Source organism: Equus caballus, chromosome 5 (genome assembly GCF_041296265.1).
Source record: "Equus caballus isolate H_3958 breed thoroughbred chromosome 5, TB-T2T, whole genome shotgun sequence".
In the NCBI taxonomy this organism is placed as follows: Eukaryota; Metazoa; Chordata; class Mammalia; order Perissodactyla; family Equidae; genus Equus; species Equus caballus.
Window position 1 is genome coordinate 35,701,110 of NC_091688.1, and position 23,655 is coordinate 35,724,764.

Genomic DNA, 23,655 nt, shown 5'->3' on the forward strand with positions numbered 1-23,655 from the left:
GCACAGCACAGAATAGGAAACAAATTAAAACTGAATTCTTTAAAGCACTGTCCTCAAAGACCTTTGGTCATCCCTGTGCGGGTATCATCTTCTTTAGGTTCTGGCATGTACCCTTCCTGGGAGCTCATTCTCTCTCTCCTCCTTTCAAGTGGCAGGGCCCCCAAAGCTAGTGGTCTCCTAAAACCTGCTCATACAGGTTCACATAAGTCAATTGTTAAAATTTCAGGAATTTTGCAAGCCTGTGTAAACACAGCCATTCCAAAAAACTAAATTATATAAGCTTACATTTAAATAAATTATATTTTTAAAAGGTAGTGTGTTCAAAATGCATTGCTTCCTAATTATTTCACTACCCTTTACTATTCTATGCTCTTGAGATAATTTATATCTATTGTATCTGTATAGTGGAAATACTATATAATGGTACACATCTTTATGCAAATTCTGCCACAGAAATGGGCAAGCACTATAAATCAGGGTTTTGTGGGGGGTTTTTGTTTATTGCTATTTTTATTGGAGAGGTGGTTGTTAAACATTTGCCAGCACACTACTCCTCTTCTCCCCAGGGAAAACTGAAACACACCAGTTATTCTATTATACAGATCAAGTTAAACTCTTTATCACAGTCACAGTCACAGTCACACAGTCTGGAGCCTAGATCTGAACAAAAGAGGCCTATTGAGGAGCTTTTCTAAACCCTAGAGACTTCCGTTTATCAGATGAGTTTTACCACGCCCACAAAATTTGCAACTGCTGCTGGTGTTTTTTTAAAATGCATTTACAAATCTCTGACCCTGTTTTCTTTCACAGCAAATACTGAACACAAGGATTCAGTATAAAGATGCTTAAGAGAAGTCAGTGAAAGAAGAAGGCAGGGACTTCAGAAAACCTGAATTTCCCTCATAGGAGGGAGTTAGGAGAGTCTGAGCTGTTGAGGGAAAAAATCCTAAAACCAAGCTAATGGAAACACTCCTGTCTGTGCGGGGGATAATAAAGGTGAAGGGAGCACCCCCTTCTACATTTATGAGTCATTTCCTATTTTAATTCTTCCTGTTTGTCCTTGGTTTTTCCACAAGAAATTGTTGAGGGGCCAATGGTGCAGCAGTTAAGTTCACATGTTCCACTTCAGTGGCCTGGGCTGGAGGGTTCAGATCCTGGGTGCTGACCTATGCGTCATGTCAAGCCATGCTGTGGCAGGCGTCCCACATATAAAGTAGAGGAAGATGGGCACGGATGTTAGCTCGGGCCAGTCTTCCTCAGCAAAAAGAGGAGAATTGGTGGCAGATGTTAGCTCAGGGCTAATCTCCCTCAAAATAAAAAGAAAGAAATTGTTGAGTCTACTTTCCACGCTTACCTCCCCTCTCAGGTCATGAAGCCACACCACAGCCCTAGTGCCAGGTGAATATGCTGGGGACTCTGAAGCCCTTTGATGTTGAAAGCCGTTAGAGAGCCAGAAATGACTTCTGAATTTGCAAACTTTCCGGTCGGTGGCTGTAAGCCTATCTGATTAAACTGTAGATATAAGCCCTGGACCTAGCCCTAGTCTAAATGCTTGCTTGCTTGCTCTCTTTCTTTTTTCCTTCCTTCCTTCACCGTCTCTCTCTCTCTGCTCGCCCTCCTCCCATCCTTCTTTCTTTCTTTTTTCCGTTTGTGTCGCTCTCAGTATTTTAAATGTATCTTGACTGGGAAGTGCTGTCACAAGGAGAGGAAGTAAAAGTCAGAGCCTACGATTTGGAGGCTCATAACTGAACTACTCTCAGTCCACCAGAGGCCTGAGAAAGAGAAGATAAGAGAAAAGAACAAAACAGTCTTCCTGTGAAAGAAGAACCATAAAACAAAACTTCTTAGCTTTGTTTACCTTTTTCCTAACAACATCACAGTCCCTACATCTGAGAATAATATCAGCTCTACCCTGGGCAGCCACTGACCTCTGCAGTGTTTGTTCAAGCAGCTGGAAGGAGCAGGGGCTCTGTTGTGGGACAACCCTGAGAGCATCTGTCCCCTCTTCACTGGCTCTTTGACCTCCATGAGCTGCTCAACCTCCCTAAGCCTGTTTCCTCAAGGCTGTACTCAGGCAGGCCTTGCAGGCACAGCCAAATGACTGTTACTGGCCAGTGTTATCCTGATTGGTCACTGACCGTGCTGCACCAGTTGCTAAACATTTTTAATCAATTCTGATTAGATCAAATAGTCGATGTAAAAAGTCTATCACAGAGTCTGCCCGGACATACATAGCAGTGTGTGTTCAATATACGTTAGTTCTATCAGTTCTTTTCCTACCCACCCACCTTCAAACCTCACCACCAACACAGGTCTGTTGGGAAGCAGTAAAAAAAAAAAAGTTACTATTATGTTCCACAGCTTACATAAAGGAAAACTCAGACACGGAGGTGAAGGGACTAAGAACATGATGGTGAGTCAGACACACCAGTCCTTGATCAAGGCTTCCCAGGCTTGATTCAGAGCACTAACCACAAGACTCTAGGCCTCCCTGGTAATCAATTAAAAGTTCTAAAGTGGAAAGAGAATAAACTGTGGTGTCAGAAAGATCTCGGTTCAGATTTTATCTCTGCCCCTTACTATCTATATGATCTCAAACAAGTCACATAAACTTTCTCACTGCTTTTTCACTGCGTAAAATGGGACCAATACACCCAAATGTTTAAGTGGGATAATGCATGTATAAAAGATGCTTAAAATGGAATTCTTTCTTTTTCAGTTTGGGCTAAGTCTCCAAAACCAAAAATAAAACAATAGATGCTAAGCTCTTCCCACATTACTAAGCGTGATACCAGCTCAACACAAGGTTGACATAAGGGAAGCCATATTGTAGAAAAGAAACCACATTTTAACTTTAAATAACCTCTGATTTACTAACCCAGACACACTCTGTAGATTTTATGGCTCCTCTCAGCTGCGATAAGATGATAACTTTGTCCTCTTGAGTTCTCTAGGAATGTGATGACTCTTGGGCAGAGCCTATACTGATAGCCATTGTCAATGATGACTGAAAGATCAGGGTATGGGGTGTTGCTCTGGTCTCTGATGCATATCCAGTAAAACAAAAGAACTATCAGGAACTAAGACCGATGTCTGCCCTGACCCAGAAACCAACCACCTCCCCCAACCTAGAAACCAGCCCCTATATAACTGGCCTATAGTCTTTGTTCTGTAAGATGATTCTTTCGGATATTAGTTGGCCATCTTCCCTCTTGCTAGCAAGCTGTAATAAAGAAACCCTTTTGCTCCTACCACCTTGCCTCCTGACTATGGGCATTTCTTGAGACGAGCAGATGACCCTACCTTGGGCGATAACAAGCTTGCTCACTTTTTCAGGAATTTACAAAGGAAATGACCAAAAGTTGGCTTTGTGGCCCTCAACATGTCACCTATATCAGGAGTTAAAGTTGAAGAGAAGGGGAAGGACAGAATTTCTTTGGAAAGAACTGTGGGAATGCTGTGTTCTACACAGCAGGGGAGAAGGGGACTTCCCCCTCACCTCAAACCAGTCAGATGGGCTTTAATAAAACCATAAATGGCAGATCTTCAGAGGGACATGTGTCCTCTGGAATTTGGGGTATATAAGGACTATAAAGAGAGGCTGTGGATACATGGGCCTGAGGCCACGGAGCAGAGAAAGAAAGAAGACAGACCATCCAAGATAGTGGCACAGGAATGTAGGAATGCTTCCCTAGACCGGACATAGGCTTTCCAAGATGGAGTTAACCTGGAGCCACTTTGAAAGCTCGTCACTCCATAAAGGTCTCCCATGAGAAACTTTGGGAAATTCAGCCTTGAGAGTTGAAGCTAAAACCAGCCAATCAAATAAGAGGCATCACCCACATCACAGGAATTGCAGTTAAAGATTACCAGCAGAGGAATTTTTGAAGAACCTACAAATATACCCCATGGGAAAAATGGTCAACAATCTTTAATTTGCCCCATTCCAGATCACAGGAGTACATACGATGGACTCAAACCTCCATTCTACATCCTTTGCCAATACAATGCCCTTTTTCATGGCATTGCTCTCATGGTCACTTCTGGCTCCAAATTCCTGCTTCTGCTAAATTAGTTCAGTTTATTGATCATTTGGCCACCTGTTTGTATTTCCTTCTACCTTAAACCTACGTGAGGCTCAGGATTCTTTCCAAAATTTCCACCTGAAAAGCCTCATTTACACAAAGCTGTTGCATGGTTAGAAGAATCTTTTGATTGTATGGAGAATTTTTGGAAAAGGGATTGGTTTACACTGAAGCAAAACGAAGTGGCAAGTATTATTTTTATCTTCCCTACAAGCATTTCCATCCTATTCTTCTGGTAATAGACCCTTTCCCCCTAGGCAAAAATGTCATCACATGATCTGCATAAGGCATTTATAGTGCCCTATTTCACTGGCATTCATGATTTGTCCCAGGAATGGACATGTAATCCAAGCAGGCCTAATTAGAACACGTCCCTGGAATTTTTATAGGCATATGGGCACAAAAAAAAAACTCTCTTTCTGTGCTTGCTGAGCTGAGTCCTGCAATAACCATGTTTCCTGCCACAAGGCAAAGTCCTGTGTTCAGTAGGAAAGAGTAAAGTCAACATGGAAAGAGAAACAGAGTCACAGAGATGAGCAAGATGGGAAAAGAAGGAAAGGAGGGTAGAAGGGAGAGGAGAGAGATCCAGCAATGTTAATTCAAGTTTCTGCTTCCAGTTCCTGCAGCTTTGGTTTCTGTAACTCTCCTTAGATGCTACAAACTCTCCTGGTATCTTTCCAAACTTTGCAAGTCACTAAGATCGCTTTTTTATTTAAGCTTCTTTGCATTGGGTTTACGTCACTTTCAAGCATAAGGCTAATTAATACAGCAAAAAAAACTTCCAATTAAATGTTAGAGATCTAGCCTTAAAAGCCCTTTTCCTATTCTACCCCCAGGAACGTCCCCCCTACGTATCTCTCTAATTTTATACTTTTTTTATTTTTGGTGAGGAAGATCAGCCCTGAGCTAACATCTGCCACTAATCCTCCTCTTTTTGCTGAGGAAGATTGGCCCTGAGCTAACATCTGTGCCAGTCTTCCTCTATTTTATATGTGGGATGCCTGCCACAGCATGGCTTGATAAGCAGCGTGTAGGTCCGCGCCCAGGATCCAGGCCTGCGAACCCCGCACTGCTGAAATGAAACACACAGACTTAACCACTACACCATCAGCCCAGCCCCATAGTTTTAGACTCTTTTGATGGCTTCACTCTTTTTCCTTGCTTTTTTCTTTCTTTCTTCTCTTTCCTGTTTCCTCCTGGAATCAAAATTAAGTTCCTTCCAAGGGGTAAAGGAACACATATGCATAGTGATGGATGAAAACTAGACTATTGGTAGTAAACAGGATGCACTCTATACAGAAACTGAAATATAACAATGCACACCTGAAATCACTCAGTGTTATAAACGAATACTACCTCAATAAAATAATTAAATTTACAAATTAAAAATTATTTTAAAAAAACTAAATTCCTTCTCTTTTGTATGCCAAAGAGTTCTGCCACTTTTTTCATTGTATTGGTCCTGAAATCCACGTCCTCAGATCACATCCTATACCGTGAGTGGTTTATCAAGATATTTTGTTAAGGACAGTTCAATGCAAGAAAAGTCTTGGGCCATTAGTTGGCTATTAGGAAAAGAATCCAATCCAGACATTCCCTAAGAAATTTTTGGATAATTGGTCAGGTAAATTACTTAAGTTTACTAACCCATAAAATTACATTTTAGAGTTACAGAATCTATATAGATGAGCCAGCCCAACTCCTTTAATAAGCTTAGAGGAGTTAAGTCACTTGTCTAGTACCAAAAAGGAGTTAGTATAGTGTCAGGGCTCCTGATTCTTTGTCTAGGGCCTCAGGTCACCAGACGAAAAACTAAGCCTCTATGACCTGACTATTGCCAAAATATAGGTTGATTTAGGTTTGCAACTCAATGCTCAAAAGAAACAACTGAGCTTCAGTCCAACTATTGTTTTTAGTGCCAATGAGTCAATTCCTACTCCTAGCAATCCTGTGTACAGCAGAATAGAACCCTGCAACGTCTTTTTGCACCATCCTTTCATCTTTTGGCACTATATCAGACAAGGCTCCACTGCTATTCATAGGGTTTTCAAGGCCATTTTTTCAAGAGTGGGTAGTCAGCTCCTTCTTCCCAGTCTGTCTTAGTCTGGAAGCTCTGCTGAATCCTGTCCATCATGGGTGACCCTGCTGGTATCTGAAATAGCAGTGGTATTGCTTTCAGCATCACAGTAACATGCAGCCACCACAGTGTGACAACCAACAGATGGGTGGGGTGGTTCCTGGACCAGGAAAAAAACCCAGGCCATGGCAGTGACAGTATTGAGTCTTAACCACCAGCCTACCAGGGCTCAACCATAAATGATGTAAAATAGATCACCAGTTCTCTAACACTTTTAGATCTGGAAACTGTTATTTAAATGAAATCCTATACTGACCGCAAATAAAAATAAAATAATGATAATAATAACTATAGTAGTTGAGATCCTCCAAGAAATAAGATGCCAAAGATTTATTGGAGGAGATGTCTATGACAGCAAAAGAAGAAGGTGCTGGGGAAGTGGAGAGACCCTCAGACCATGATGTAGATCTGACCCTTAGGAAAAAGAGAAAAAAGAAAGAAGGATTGCATTAATAGAGTCTCAGACTGCTGTGCAGTTCTAAGAAAGTTTCAGCTAGGCTGAGTCCTCAAGCCAAAGTCACCCATTAGAGGAGTCTGCATCTTGCAGAAAAAAGCTTGCATTAGTATTCGTATCACATCCAGTTTTGACTAGGAGCAGCCTGTGAAAAATGTGGTTTCAGTACGAACATAACGGTGGGTTCAGAGCATACTGCTGGGGCCATCAACCAATTAGGCTTCCTGCAACAAAAGATCTGAGTGGTGAACTATTGTGGCTAGCTCAATTAAAAAAAAAATTTTTTAAGCACAAGTTGCATTTGCTTCTTTTCTATATCTTTCACTTCTCTCCTTATTGTGTTCATGTGGAAAGAAATGGAAGAAACAGAAAATAACCAAATGGAAACTATAAAGTTGAAAAATACAATATCTGATGTGACAATTCACTAGCTGGGCCTAACAGTTGCAAAAGAAATGTTCAGTAAACTTGATGACAGTAATAGAAACCATCCAAAGTGAACAACAGAGAGAAAAAAAACACTTAAAAAAGAGACAAGGACAGTACCTCAGTGGATTGTGGCACTATTAACCAGTATAAAAATACATGTAATCAGAGACTCAATGAGAGAAGAGCAGAGAAATATTTCAAGGAATGATGGCCAAAAATATTCCAAATTTGATGAAACTATAAACTCACAGATCCAAGAAGCTCAATGAACCCCAAGCAAGATACACATAAAAACCACACCAAGTAATATCATAACCCAATTATTGAAAACTGGTGATAAAAAGAAAATCTTAAAAGAAGCCAGGGGGAAAAGGAACACTACATACAGGAGACGAAAGATAAGAATTATTGCAGCCTTCTAGTAAAAAAAATTTGCAAGCCAGCAGACAAACAACATCTTTAAAATATTGAAATAAAAAACACTAAATCTAAAATTCTATCTGGAGAAAATATCTTTCAAAAAAAAAGATAGGCAAAATAAAGATATTTTTAAGAAGAATAAAAGAATGGAAGTAAATTAACTGCACACACAACTCAAAATTATTTAAAAGAATACAAAAATTTCCAATAACCTAAAATTCACAATATCCGATACCCAATAAAAAATTATCAGACATGCAAAGAGGCAGGAAAATATGACCCATAATGAGGACAAAAACAAATAAATATATAATTTCGTGAAACTTGGAAACAGAACTAAAACATGACACAGATGATAAAATGAGTAGGAAATGACATTTAAATACTATTATAAACGTATTCTAAATGTCCAAGAAGGTAGAAGAAAATGTGAGCATTAAGGAGAAACAGGGAAGATATGAAACAGACCCAAATTGAACTTCCAGAGATAAAAAATACAATGTCTGATACCCAAAAATTCACTATGTGGAATTAAGAACTCATGAGACATTGCACAAGAAAAGATTAGTGAACTTGAAGTCATAGCAATAGAAACTATTCAAAATGAAAGAGAAAAGACTGAGAACAAAATAACCAAAAATCATTGACCTTTCATGTAATTTCAAATGGACCAATATACATGTAATTAGAGTTCAGGAAAAGGGGAGGGGCAAAAAATTCAGAGAAATAATGGTCAAACTTTCCAAGTTTCACGAAATTATAAACCCATAGATCCGAGAAGCTCAATAAATCCCAAACACAAGAAACTTCAGAAAACTTTGCCAAGGTACATCATAATCAAGTGGCTTAAAACCAGTGATAAAGAGAAAAGCTTAAAAGCAGCCAGAGAAAAAAGACGTTATGTACAGAGGAATAAAGATAAGAATGACAGCAGACTTCTCATTGGAAACAATGTAAGCCAGAAGACAGTGAAGCAACATCTTGAGAATGAAGGACAAAAATTGTCAACCTAGAATTCTATACCCATTGAAAACAGCCTTCAAAAACAAAGCTGAAATACAGACTTTTTCAGACTTACAAAAGCTGAAAAAATTCATAACCAGCAGATCAGTACTACAAGAAATGTTAAAGGAAGTCCTTCAGGAAGAATGATAATGATACCAGATGATTTAATTAGAAAAGGCAGCACACCTACTGTTCGATCCCTTTTCTTACCCCTCTGCTGAGGTGCTCCAGGTGGGGACTCTAGAGATGCTTAAGGATGCCTCAGAACCATCTAATTGATCTCCACAGGTCCTTCCAGTTCTCACCTTTCAAAATGACTTGATTCTGGATTGTGTGTTTTCCCTTGGGCATTTGACCTAATAGAGGAATGAATAGCCATCAAATAAATATTAGCGAGTGACTTACAGTTTCATGATGCAGAGAGTTAGGAATTGTAATTAATTTAATGTGATGGTTTTCCAAAACCATCCTTTTCCAGTGTTAGTGATATTTGCCACGTATTGTTCTGATCATCAGCAATCAGGTATGTGGCAGAGGAAGTACAAAGAGGTGGAATTTATGCTAGAACTGAGAGTCAGACAAAACCAATAGTAAAAAATCATGGTATATACTAGTTGAAAGCACACTGAAGCTGACTCTTAAGAAATGGAGTTTTAGGCCAGCTCTGCAACTGGTTACATAAGCTTGAGACTCACAATTCTCTTCTGGACCTCAGTTTCTGCATATTTATAGTTAGGGTGTTGTTTAAATGACTCTGAAACCTCTCCCAGTCCAAGCCGTGTGTGATTCTATGAGTGTAACTAAAAACAGACTAATCTCATCCTGTCTGTGACTATCACACCCTTTTCAATCTGACTAGTTATCAGCAGGGAAATTCCCACAACCCCGAAATAGCCATTATTTTTATAATTTAAAAATTTAAATTTGACAACATGGATAAACTTTGAGGGCATTATGCTAAGTGAAATAAGTCAGACAGAGAAAGACAAATGCTGCATAATCCCACTTATATGTGGAATCTAAAAAAAAGAAAAACAAAAAGAAAACTGAACTCATAGATACAGAGAACAGATAAGCAGTTGCCAGAGGTGGGGAATGGAGAGTGAGTGAAATGGTTTAAGGTGGTCAAAAGGTACCAGTTTCCACTTGTAAAATAAATAAGTCACGGGGATGTAATGTAACGTATAGCATGGTGACTGTAGTTAATAATACTGCATTACATATTTGAAAGTTGCTAAGGGAGTAAATATTAAAAGTTCTCATCACAAGAAAAAAATTTGTAACTATGTATGATGATTGATGTTAACTAGACTTACTGTGGTGATCATTTTGCAATATATGCAAATATCAAATTATTATGTTGTAATAATAACATGTAAGCCTCATGTAAGAGCCATGTAAGAGCCATGTAAGCTTCCTGGCTCTTCATAGGAACACATGTTCACAAAATGGTGGCATTACACCAATGTTACATGTCAATTATACCTCAATTTTTAAAAAAATTAAAATGGGTAATTGTTGTTTCAAAATGTTTTCAAAATTTATATATCATATAATGTCCTTGAAAAGGCAAAGCCAAAGGGAAAGAGAAGAGAAAGTGGTTGCTAGAGTTTGAGGGTGGGAAGAGGGGTTGACTACAAATGGGTACCACAAGGGAATTTTTAGCGTGATGGAACTTTTCTGTATCTTGAATGTGGTGTTAGTTATATGACTGTATGCATTTGTGAAAACCCACAGAATGATATACCACAAGGAATGAATTTCGCAGTATGTAAATTTAAAACTAACTAAATAATTTTTAAAAGAATAAGTCAATAGCTTTAGTTGTAATTCATATTCTTTTTTTAAGTTTACATCATTTTAATGTATCGTAGATAATTTTCCAAGCATTAAATTTAACTTCTTATTTGACTATCTAGTCTCTTAAAAATATCCCAATTCTTAGCATATACTTCAAACATACATAACGTATAACGTAAAATAAGCACCTTGTTTTAAAATATGACACGTATAGCCTTAAAAGACTTTTTAAAAACAGATTTATTGAGGTATAATTTACATACCATAAATTCATCCATTGTAAGTGTACAGTGTACAGTTCAATGATCTTTTGTAAATTTACAAGTTGTGCAAACATTACCACAGTCTAATTTTAGAACATTCCATCACCCCAAAAAGATCCTCATGCCCATTTGAAATTTAAGAGACTGAAAAAAGGTAGAAGAGGAGAAGTAATCTGGTAAGAAATTTGAGACACAGAATCCCAGACTTTCAGAGTTACAAAGCTCTGAAGAGCATCGAGCTCAAACTCCCACCCATGTTCAAATGCCTCTGTGACACATCTGGTGGGTAGTTATCCAACATATTTAGACAACATTCAGTGATAATTAAGTGGTTATCTTATTTAACAACCCATTTCATCCTTGGCCAGGTCTATTTATCGCACTTATTCGTTCCTTTAAAGCACTGAGCCCTTACATAGGCCAGCTCCCATATGCCCTAACCTTCAGCTCAATAACTTCAGTAATTCTCAACTCCAGCAGTCTTAAGATTGTAAAAACAAAAAGTATCTCTGTTATAGGAAAAAGTTAAGAATCTCTGGGACTGAGAATTAAATTAGTATCTAAGGAAGTTACCCAAGAAAAGTTTAAAACGAATTCTCCTTAGGTACTTAAGATTCAAAAAGAAAGCTGAGGTGAAAGAAGCCTGCAAGCCTTAAAGTAGAAGAGCAGGCTGAGGGAACTGAGCACAGCACTGGGCTATGGGCTGGAGCTGCAGGATGGCTATGGAGCATGTCTGGGGTAGAGGACTAGAAACAACAGAGGAAAAGGTTAGGTGACACCAGCAGAAAAGTGCAAGGGACTGTATAAAACCATTTCAAGGCAGAATTCTAAAGTCGACCAAGTCAAGAGAACCTGTCAGTAAAGTAGATCAAAAATGCAGCTGTGTAATTAAATATGAAACTAACATTAAGATTACTTACATTTGCGTATGTTACCCCATCCCATGAATTTCCTCACTTTCTTCTAGGTAGGTAATAACTTGCCTGACTGGTTCTTGTGTGTTGCACTGGACAAGTAAAAAGACTGGTGGAGGGGTCATAATCCCGTAAACCACCAAAGGATGCAAGGAGAGCAGATGTGTTGGATGCTGTGAAATTACCAAACCATCGGGGCTGGTTTTATGGGCTTATCACCTGTCCGATCACACACTTAGAAGGTCCTTGCATTGGGTTTAATACTCTGCTGTTGCCCTCCTGCAATTCTTAATAATTTTTTTAATAGGAGGCTCTGTTTTCTTCTTGCAACTGTTACTGAACCAGGCCTGTTTTGCCCACTGTGCAGTATATCGATCACCAAGACAACAAGTTTTGCAGCAGAGAAAGGGTTTACTTGCAAGGCAGCTGAGTGAGGAAATGGGAGAATAAGCCTCAAATCTGCCTCCCCAAAAATGAGAATTAGGGATATTTATGGGATAAAGGGGCAGGCTAGTCTGAAGTGTGGGGATAGATGATTGGAGGTAAGGAAAAGAGAGGTGATCAATGATCTGTGCAAACATGGTCAAGCTTCATGGCTCTTCATAGGACGCATGTTCACAAAATGGTGGCATTAGCATGATCTGAGGGTGGAGTTTTCAGCCCCCCTAATGTCAAAGGGTGACCTATCAGACACTCGCACAGGCCCAGTTGACGGGTCAGTGGTCTCAACCAACTCGTATTGGGCAAGGACTTGACTCTCAGTTCCTGAAAAACAACTTAAACGCCCATTACCATGGTGACCCAAGCATCAGAGATGTTATCTATATGGAACCCAGTGGGAGTCTGGTAATATATTGCTTACCTACGTGACTTTTAAGAATAAGCAGCATAGCTAACAATGGGTGGGCAAATAACTAAAAGCCACAATTAATAACAGCCTGAAAAAATAACCTTAGTTATTAGCTACCTAATCATGAATGGCTATCTGTCCACCAGTTTCACAACAGGCCATGCAAATTACATAGCTGATCCTGAAACTCACTCACACCAAGTACGGGGACAGGGGGGAAAGCAATAACCACACATTATATTTGTACGGCCCATTAAGATTTCAAAGTCCTTTTTCAAATCTTGCTTGACCCTCATAATATCTTTTAAGGAGGCAAAAAAGATGAGGAATAGTGGTTTGTCCAAGGATGTAGAATCAGGGAAATTTAGAAGAGATGTTAGCAACTGTGTGGTTTATTTTTTCCTGAGTCATTTTACAAATAAAAAGCTCAGGTTCAGGGAAGTTAGAAGACTTGTTCAAGGTCACACAACAAGTACAACACCAGGAAGCAGGGCTTCTTGTTTCCATTCTGGTGTTCTTTCCACTATAGCATGTTGTCTCTGTGGAAGTTCTGGACTGCGAACTCCATGAGGGCTGGCATCATGTGTTATTTGTTTATGCCGGATCAGAGTGGGAACCCAGTGAATGCATATATAACTGCTTCCATTTAAAAAAATACTGTATTATTTGTATTTGTAATATCTCATTTGATCTTCCCAAAAGGTTTATAAAGCAAATGAGATAGGTATTAGTGTCCTCCTTTGCAAGTGAAGGAAACAGTTTCAAAGAGGCACATGTACGGTTACAGAGCTTTATTGTGACCCAGGAAACAGACCGGATGGGCCTTCACTCTTTCTCATAGACTTCTCACCAACTCTCACCACCTAGGAGACTTCCTTTCCAGTTCCTCGCTGGGTGTGTCAGTGCTGTTCTCCTCAAATGGATAAGAAATCAGGTATTTAGTAAGCACTCCCTCCAAGTAGGCGCTGCAAGAGAAACTGGAGCCGTAGAAAAAGAAACTAAAATCTACATATGTGTAGATACACATAGTCGCAAAGAAAGATGATGACAGAGTTCCATTTGAATTTAAGTGAAAGAGTCACTGGAGTTCATGTAGTCCCCAAAATAAGAAAACTGAGGTCACCCTAAGGTCACACAGTAAATAGTTACAGCAAGGACCCAGGTTTTCTTGCTTCCAGGGCCTTGGAAGTTGTTACATAACTTCTGCGGGCAGCGCTCCTCTGGTTCACTACCTTAATTCTTTGCTTGATGACTTGAATTATCCCTTTGTTCTCCCCAAAGTACCAAAGCCTGAGAGTCAGCTATTGACAAGAGTCACCACGCATGTAGCTCTGATCAGCGTGACTTGGGCAGGGCAGCAGATGGGGACATGCCATCCAGGAGAACTTACAAGCCCTCATGAATGGGGCAGTCGGCCTGGAACTGACTCAAGGAAGTTAAGAGATACTCAACACTGATTGTACGTTAGTATTTTCATACTACTACATCTGTAAAATAACCACATGGAAACAATAAATGGAAAGAGGAAAGAACAGGTACACAAAGTTAGTAATTCCATCCTTCTCAAATTTGAACAGAGGGCTTTAGTCACCCAGACTGGAAGAAGCGATGAAAAAGTGACATATAACAGAGGTGATGGTACATGTCAGCGGGAAAAGGATGGATTTTTTAAATAAATCACGCTGGAACAACTGAACCTCTCCTTCTCTGACACCATACACAAAACTCAATTCCAGGAGTATGAAAGACCTGAAAGTAAGAGGCAAAACATAAAGATTTTAAAAGACAATCTAGGAGAATATCTTCGTGATCTTGGCACAGAAAGGATTTCTTTAAAAAAGACACAAAAGCACTAATCATAATCATACATTAAAAATTTTTTAATCTGTTCACCTCAAAAAATCATAAGGAAAGTGAAAAGCCAAGCCACAAACTGGGAGCAGATATTACGACATGTGTAAGTGACAAAGGACTAATATCCAGAAACGTATCGTGAATTCCTATGAATACACATATGAGAGAGAGGGAACCAATAAAATAAAATAGAGGCAAAAGGCGTAAACGGGCATTCCCCAAAAGGCAAAGGGGAAATCCAAATGGTCAATGGAGATATGAGAAATAGTTCAACCGCTTTACCAATGAAAGAAATGCAAAATAAAACCACAAGGAAGTACCGTTACACATCTCAAATGACAAAAATATTAAGGTCTGAGAATACCAAGTGTAAGAGAGGGCAATGGAGCAATGCAAACTCAGTATAAGTTATACCTGCAGGGCCGGAGTAATTTGCTATCAATAGTTTAGTCTCATCTTCCACTCACTAATTCTACCCAAAGTGTACAGTCCTAGACTTGGAGGGACTCCCGCCACCTGCACCAGGAGAACCATGTAAGAATGTTTCTAGAAGCGTTGTGCTTATCACCTCAAACCCAGAAACAGCTCGAATGCTCCTCAACAGTAGAATGGATAAACAAACTGTGATTTAGTCATATAATGGAATATTATACACCAACAACCAACAAAACTGTAGCTGCATGCATCAATCTAACTCAATCTCACGAACAAGAATGAATGAAAAAAGCAAGTCACAAAAGAGCACCTGCGGTATGATCCATTTATAAAAAGATGTAAACAAGTAAAGGTAAACCATATTCTCTAGGGATGCCAACATCTCTAAGGTTTAACAGTTGTTAAACTATAAAAAGAAGCAATTCTCACAAAATTCGAGATAGTGTTACCTGGGCGGGGGGAGGGGACATGTGACTGAGAGGGGCACACAGAGCGCTATGTTCTGTTCTTTAAATTGGATGGTGGTTATACTTGGGTTTGCTTTAACTTTAAACTAGTTTATTAAATAGTATATACTATATTAAATCACAAAATTGTCATTTTTATGTGTCAAATCTGAGCAAATATTGACAATTTCACATGGCTCAATATAAAATATATGTGTGTGTGTTTATGCAATATGATTCATGTATGATATATTTCACAATAAAAAATGAAAAAAGAGGGCCCGGCCCCATGGCCAATGGTTAAAGTTTCCCACACTCTGCTTCGGCTGCCTGGGTTTATGGGTTTGAATCCCAGGTGTGGACCTACTCCACTCACTAACCACACTGTGGAGGTGTCCCACATGCAAAAAAATAGAGGAATATTGGCACAGAAGTTAGCTCAGGGCAAATCTTCCTTAGCAAAAAAAAAGAAAAGAAAAAAGAAAGAAAGATGCATTGGATAGGAGTCAGGAAACCTAGTTCCGAGATGAGTAATTTGGTTCCAGCCTGGGTTCTAAGACCACACAGGATCCTTTACCTCTGTTTCTACAAAGTAGCAGTGTAGACTAGTGGTTAAGTGCTGGGGTTCTGGAAACACGCAGATCTGGCTTTGAATCCCAGCCCTGCCACTTATGAACTGCATGCTTGTGACCTGATAACTTATTCAGGCACTGATTCCCTCATCTGTAAAGCAGCCGTAGCAGTAGTACCTACCTATCGTGTAGAGTTGTTATGATATGTACACATGAATTTAAATGAAGCAGTTCTAACAGTGTGTATAAATAGCTTAGTGCAATGCCTGGCACTTTGCAAATAACTGATGAGTGTTAGTCATGTTATTGGGTTTCATTCTCTTCTGTCATATTTTTTAGAGGGTTTCAGAAAGATGCAAAAGGAAAATTATGTGAATATCTTTTGAAAAAGCACAAGATTCCATGCAAGCACTATGACTGTTACCATTTTTATCCTCTTACGTGTCCACGTTAGTCCATTATCATATATCACAAAGGCAATGCTATCACCTTGACGCCGCTGAAGGCAAAGCAGCTACAGGAGTTAGGATAGACCCTCCACTGCCTTCCTTGCAGGGTCAGGTGTGAACGCAACACCTGAGTTTCTCAACAGAGAGTTAAACCATACTCTTCCTAACTCCAACCTGCCAGGGCAAGACTGAAATTCTTGAACTCAAGAGAATAAGTCCTTTCAAAAAGCCATCTAGAGGTCAACCGATCGAACCCCCTGATTCAGGGAAAGTGCCAAAGTCCAAAGAGGGGTCTAAAACAAATGCCAAGTCACCTTTCCAGGGAACCCAGCTGTGCCAGTGATCTCGATCAGCAGAGACTTCCAGGCTACCAGGAGCAGCAGCCCCTGAGTGTGCAAAGTCCCTTTTCAGACAGAGCCGCAAGCTGCTCAGACCCCCGTGGATTTCTGCCTCAGCAGAGCCAGCAGACAGCTTGGCTTTTCTACTCTGAAACTCTTTTTTCTTTTTAATTTCAAGTGTGCTATTTCTCTATAGAACATTAAAAAATAAATAGGAAGCAGGAGGTATTTGCCACGGAAACAGGATGGACTGTGCCAACAGTCCCCACTCTGCCCTCACCTTGCACCCTGGGTGCAAGAAAAAGAAAACAAAACACCGTATTAGTTCCTAAGAATTCTGAATGTGTAATCTGATTTTAGAGAAGAGCCATATTTGACAGAATTGCCAGGGGAATATGGTCAGTTGATAAAGATAAGAACAAAGATACCTCTGAATAGAAAAAGGCCCATAGCCCCGCTGTGTTATTAACCACACTAACCATTTTATGACAACCAAAACAGAAAGCAAGAAAAGAACTTCAGAAATAGTCGTTCATCCAGAAGTGAGAAACTCCTGTTTTTACAATTAATGAAGTACTCAAAAGATAGCCAGAGTCAGTCTAAATGTTAATTTTGAGAAGAATACTCACTCTGGTGAGGCAATGTTTTGCCACCTGGGCAGGATACACGGAACAAACAAACAAACAAAAAGGCTCTTAACTACCTCACACTGAGCATAGCCCACAAAATCAGAGGCGAATTTTCCTTTCTCTCAGCTGCTAGGTCCTCCCACCTCAATTTTGTACATTTTTTTAAATTCAGCGCACCTTTGTAAGGAAAAATATTCTCCTCCTGTATGTTTCTCTTTTACTCTCACATTACTACCACATTCACGATACTTCACTTCCGACACCACTCGTGTGGGTTTTCCACACGTCAAGCAATTCTCCATGACTCCAGCCGGTGACCTACAATTCGATTCAGCTCTGACACTATCTACCTGGAGTTAGCGTTGGATCCCACAGTTAAAGGCTCAGTCCCATGAGACTGCCCCCACTTCAGATGCCAATCACAAGTCCTAGGTTGTCACCCATACCTGGCTATAAATTCGGGTTCCCATGACCCTTTCCTTGGGTTCAATAATTCCCTAGAATGGCTCATAGAACTCAAGGAAACACTTACTTACATTTATCAGCTTATTACATAATAAAAGATGTCATAAAGGATACAGATGAAGAGATCCATAGGGAAAGGTCCAGGAGGTTCCCAAGCACAGGAGCTTCTGTCCCTGTGCAACTGGCATGCATCACCTTCCCGATACATGGATATGTTCACCAATCAGCTGTCCGAACCCCCATACTTTTGGGATTGTTAAGGAGGCTTCATCATGTAGGCATGATCAGTCGTTAACTCCATTTCCAGCCCCTCTCCCTCTTTGGAGAATGGGGGTCGGGGGGCTGAAAATTCCAAGCTTCTAATCTTGGCTTGGTCTTTCTGGTGACCAGGCCCCATCCAGGAACCATCCAGGGGCCCACCCAGAGTCACCTCATTAGAACAAAAGACACTGCTGTCACCCAGGAAATTCCAAAGGATTTAAGAACTTTGTGTCAGGAGTCTGGGTCATAGACCAAATATTAGAACAAAAGATGCTCCTAGTGCTCTTATCACTTAGGAGACTGCAAGGTTTCAGGTGTTCTGTGCCAGGAACCCAGGGCGGATATATAGATATAGAGAGAGACATATAGAGAGAGAGAGAGAGATACACTATTGTTTCTATTTACACATATACCACTTATTTAAATTATAACTCAATGTAGTTATAATTATCTATATTTAGATTTACATACTTTCAAATAATAGATAGGTATTTGACCTATAGGACAAGTATAAGGAATTTAGATAGTTTCATATAATCAGTTTTTTGTTAAAACAGAAACGCAAAGTTTTCAATTAATGAACATGCCATGTTTGCATTTTTGTTTCATGCTGTTGCAAGCAAGGAAAAAGAAGTAGCCATAACTTAACCCCAAATTCACAAAATAATTTTGTTCATTGCAAGGTTCATTTTGATTAGAAGTGTAAGTAAAATCTAATTTAAATTTAATTTTCTTGTTTTTATTCTATTAAGCAATGTTAAAACTTTCTAAAGCTTGGTTCAAAAGAATTTCTCCCAGGCTTTTAAAATTATAATTAGATCTTTTTGTCATTTTTACCTCTTTTACAAAACAGAGTTAGGCCTGAAACTCCTGCATTCATTTGTAATCAAATTTAGATTGATTGCCCCCTCCTTGGGAGCCTTGGAGATCCCTAGAGATTTGGCATAAGCTGGTGGCTCCTTGTGCTGACGTCCTTTCTCCATTTGAAAAGCAGTTCCTGGCTTGCTTCTGGGAGCTGGTTGAGACTGAATGTCTACCATGGGACACCAAACACAGCGCAACTGCCCATCGTGAGCTGGGTGTTAACTGAACCACCAAGTATAAAATTAAACGTGACTCACATCAATCCTTATAAAACACAAGTGGAATATAGCAGACTGGGCCTGAACAGGTGCAGAATGCACAGTAAGCTGCATAAGCAGGTGGCGTAGTAACCGTTCAAATGCTTTTCCATCTCTTCCCTCTTTCCACACCTGCAGCCTCAGGGTCAAGTCCCTGTGAACAATTAATGGAGGAAGAGAAGGTGTGGACCTAGAGCTGCACACTACACCAGCTCCAAACAGAAGCGTACGGCCTCCCCACTACAACTCCACTCAGTGGTGGCTTCAAAGTGGGTGAAAGAAAACCTCTCCAGTGGGCAGAACTTTGAGAAGCACATCTAGTCATCCACTTTGATTGGAAGGAGATGCCTGAGGTATGTATCTACATGACTCATGAACAGTAGCTAACAGGCTGGCTACCTGGTCAGACACTTAAAAGAAAAACGAAATTTGAAGATTGGTGAAAAGGAAGTCTGGGAAAGAACTATATGAAATGGTCAGAATGTGAAGATATTTGTGTCCCATGTAAATGTCCTTTAAAATATGGGGATTTCCTAAGCTCAGAGTTCCTCAGCGGTGACAGGAACCTACTGCATGCAAAGCATCCACCTGGACTTCTCTGTATCATCCAATGGGACTTGGAGGCAAGGGGTACCAATGCAAGCATGAAGCTTTTGCTGTCTGTTGGGCCATGAGTAATAAAGTCCTTTGTCTCTGATCCAGGAGTATTGTGTCTCTGTCAGCATCCATGAAACAGTGGCAGGCAAACTTGTTAGCTTTCAAGTGGGATAAAATCTCAGATCCTTTACAGTTGTTGACAGTTTTGGCAATGCACATGAAATGCTATCAGAGACATGGCTTTCTGTAAGAGGAAAGTACAAGGGCCCTTTGTGGCCAGGTTGGGAGATATGAAAGACTCCCTGGGATCCATCAGCAAATGTTCTCATCACAGTGATGCAGAAGAGCTGAGGGGTAAGCATCCCCACTATTCTACCTATTAATGAGGCTGAGAAGTGAGAGTGAAGATTGAGACAAGCTGTCCAAATGGTGTTTGATTGCTGTTCATTTTCCTCTGAGTGGGAGGAGGACAGGATGTTATTGTGACAATGCAACAAGCTGCCCGACAGCACCAGCCACAAGGCAATAAAGCAGTGGTGACTTAGTTGAGATATTCCCAAAGCTAAGACTGATGGTATCAGTATTGAGGAAATAGAGCTTTGGTAAACCAAAACCGGAAATTTGTTTCCTTGAGCCTGGACCACCACCAGTCACGTGAAACTGAAAGTCAGTACTTACTGACACAGAGCCATACTCAAGAGACTGGTTAAGTCATTGCCTCTGCTCCAGAGAGAAACACCATCTTCATCTTCCAAGGCTACTACAGGTTGAACTACTTTATATTAGTTGTTTATAGAAAGCCTCTCTATGAGGTAATATTAAGCTCATCTTTGAATGACAAGAGCCTAATAAGTGAAGATCAAGTGGTAAACATTCCAGACAGCACCTAATGCAAAGATGCTTCATTGAAAAAGAGCATGGCATGTTCCAGAAACAGATAAAAGGACTGAATGTGGGGAAAGAGAAAAAGAGAGGAAGCAAAGATAAGTCCTAAGTTTTTTAGCTTGAGCAAGTAGACGGATGGTGATGCTGTTTAATGAAACACGATCACCAGGGAAGAAGCAGATTTGGGTAGGAAATCAGTTCTGGATGGCTAATGTTAAGTTTGAAATGTCTCTTTGATACCCTTGTGAAGATATCAAATAGGCACGTAGATGTATGAATCTCGAGTTCTGGGGAGAAGTCAGGCCAAGAAACAGAGATTTGAGAGTACTTGGCATATAACTAACATTTATTGGGTGCTTACTATGTGCCAGGCACTATCTAAATAGTTTATGAATATTTTCTTAGTTATACTCTTAACATCCATATGGGGTTGGCACTGTATTATTACTTCCATTTTAAAGATGAGGAAACAGACAAAATTTCCCCAAGGTCACTCAGCTGGTGAAGGTAAAGCCAGAAGAAAAACCCAGGCAGGCTGACTGCAGAGCCCAAGCTCATTACTGCTACGCTATGCTACCCAGTACATGATGGTATTTAAAGCCCTGGGGCTGGATAAGGTCACCCAGGGACGGTGTGCAGATAAGAGAAAAGGGCACTGAAGTCTTGCAGAATTTAGTTATGTCCCTTCAGCATTCACAGTCCCCTCTGTCTGCATCTGTACTTCAGACAAGATGCTAATTTATCAATTGGATCTGTCTCATCAGGAATGTGCCTGTACAAATGACCAACCCCAGTGTCCAAGCTAGATCAACCAGCTCTTATAAATTAATAAAGTAGCATTCTTATTTATAATTGCTCCCTTATATGTATGGCTGGTTTGAGTGCATCCCCAGAACATTATTTCCCTTTGATTAATTGATAAAAATAGAATGTCCGGACCCGGAGTGACCTTCCAAGTCACTAGCACTCTGTGGGGTCCCACCTGAAGCACCCAGCAGGCTTCCCTGAGCATCTCTTTAGCCACAGTATGTGTCATACCAGGAATTCTGGAAAGAAGGGTTTCCATGTGGCTTGTTGAAAATTCCAGGGGAAATGAAATTCTGAACTGAACATGTTTAACTCAGAATCTCTCTCGAATACTACACGCTGTTTCAGGAGCTATTTACAAGCTTTGGCATGGCAGAGACGCTGCTCTCAGGAAGACCCATGGCAGCTGGGGAATAGCAGGGACCAGGTATGGGCTCTGTGGTCTAGACACGAGGGATTTCCACGAAGCCCTTCCTCGCCTGAGTTTTGAACAACTCATGTATATAACAGCAGAGCACAGAGGATGCTCCCTTTCTGCTCCCTCTCCCTTTCTATTTTATTTTTAGAACGAAAGATTCGTTTATAAGTTTTATCTCAGTTGCTAGCACTGACTTTAATAAAATACCACTCTCTCAGTTCTTCAGGAAACCTATTGCCAACTTCCCAAGGTCCAATGATTTTGATACTCACTTCTTAGCAATTACTTGAATACAGCATCCTCATTGAAGAGAAAGAGGTTCTTTCTGGTCAAAAAGGTTTTGTGCCCACCCTTTCAAGCAGAAGTTTCCCATGAAGCTGAAATGACATTTTTTCAAGGAAACCTTGCCTGACAGTCCCTCTTGGTTAAGTTCCTTCTATAAGGTCCCATAGCCTCCACATTCCCTCATTATTTTGATCACATTTGAAATTATGTGATCCATAACTGTTTGTGAACAAAGACTACATCTATATTATTCATTGCCATATCACCAATACCTAGTATAGTTCCAGGTACATAGAAGGTGCTCAACAAATGTTTGTTGAATGACTAAACGAGTGGAAAACACTGGACACAGACAAGGCAGCTTCCAATAACATCAACCACATGATCATTATGATCTTGAAGATTGCATAATGATCTTAACAACTTTGGCAAGGAAACCCGAGAAGGTATTTCTAAATTATTGACATATGATAATAGTTTACTTTCATTTCATACCCACAGCATTCTATACCCACATTCTATACCACAACAATTAATGTAAGTACTGAAGTACTTTAAGGCATCTTATCTGAAATTCTCAAAACTTGGTAAAACTCCTGAATTTCCTCTGTTCTGTTGGTCATGTCAGCAAGAAATGTATGGCCAAAGGTCATTTATATTGTAAGCTGCTTCTGTAATTTCTGTGACCTTTAGTGATAAAGTCTCACCAGCCTGGCTTTTTTATGTCATTATAAAATGTCTCATTGGATAAGTTAAGAGGGCCATTGAACTGGTTTTGCATAAACTCTTCACCTAAAGGCCATCTCACAACATATTATTTAAGAGTCACATAAATGATAATTTGATACAGATGGTGCAGAGGTACCATGTTAGCACATAGGTACAGGCAGAAGACAAGCATTCCTTAACGACAGGGGGTTTTTTCCTTTTCAGCTTTATTATGATACAACAGACAAAATTTTATATATTTAAAGCATACAACATGATGATTTAACAGATGTATACTCTGTGAAATGATCACCACGATCGAGTTAATTCACTCGTTCATCATCTCACAGAGTTAACATTTTGCATGTGTATCTGTGTGTGTGGGGAGAATGCTTAAGGTCAACTCTCTTCGCAAACGTTAAGTACACAACAAAATGTTACTAACTACAGTCATCACACTGTACATCAGACCCCAAAGCTTATTCATCTTACAATGGAAAGCTTGCACCCTTCAATAACACTCTTCACTGCCGTAAAAACTCTCCCAGCCAACCTCACCCACATTCATATATGAGAAAAGAAAACATTAACAGGAACTTAAAAGGAGTGAAAACCACAACCGGGGCAAGCCACGTATCTCTTGACACATTTAAGTCCATCATGCAAATTTTCTCCTGTCGCAGTGGTGACAGACCACCAGAACCTCCTCTTCCCCTTCAGTTGGCTTTATCAGATTTCCAGGCTTCACAGTGACACACGTTAAGGGATCCAGGAGAAACAGCATACACTTTCACTTTTTTAATTTTTTTGCTGAATTGCAAGTGCCTACACTGTTACTTTTATTACTAGATCTGTGCCTAGAACTAAGGTCATGCTTAGTTTGACATACTAAGCATAAGTATGACACATAGCACTGTATAAGTTTAAGGTGTACAGCATAATGATTTGATCTACATATACTGTGAAGTGATTACCACAATAATTTTAGTTAGCATCCATCATTTCATATAGGTACAAGAAGCAGGCTG

The 23,655-nt window shown here is 39.9% G+C and overlaps 1 protein-coding gene across 3 annotated transcripts in view; it reads left to right on the forward strand.

The window, feature by feature from the left end:
• The window catches only part of SLAMF6 (SLAM family member 6), a 69,841-nt gene extending 50,217 nt beyond the window's left edge, over nt 1–19,624 (forward strand). For all 3 annotated transcript variants that reach the window (XM_005609962.4, XM_070266928.1, XM_070266929.1), the window contains one exon: nt 19,066–19,624. In XM_005609962.4, coding sequence (XP_005610019.1) covers nt 19,066–19,095 — 30 coding nt within the window. In that variant the 3' untranslated portion in view covers nt 19,096–19,624. The remainder of the gene's footprint in view (nt 1–19,065) is intronic.
• Nucleotides 19,625–23,655: the final 4,031 nt, after the last annotated feature.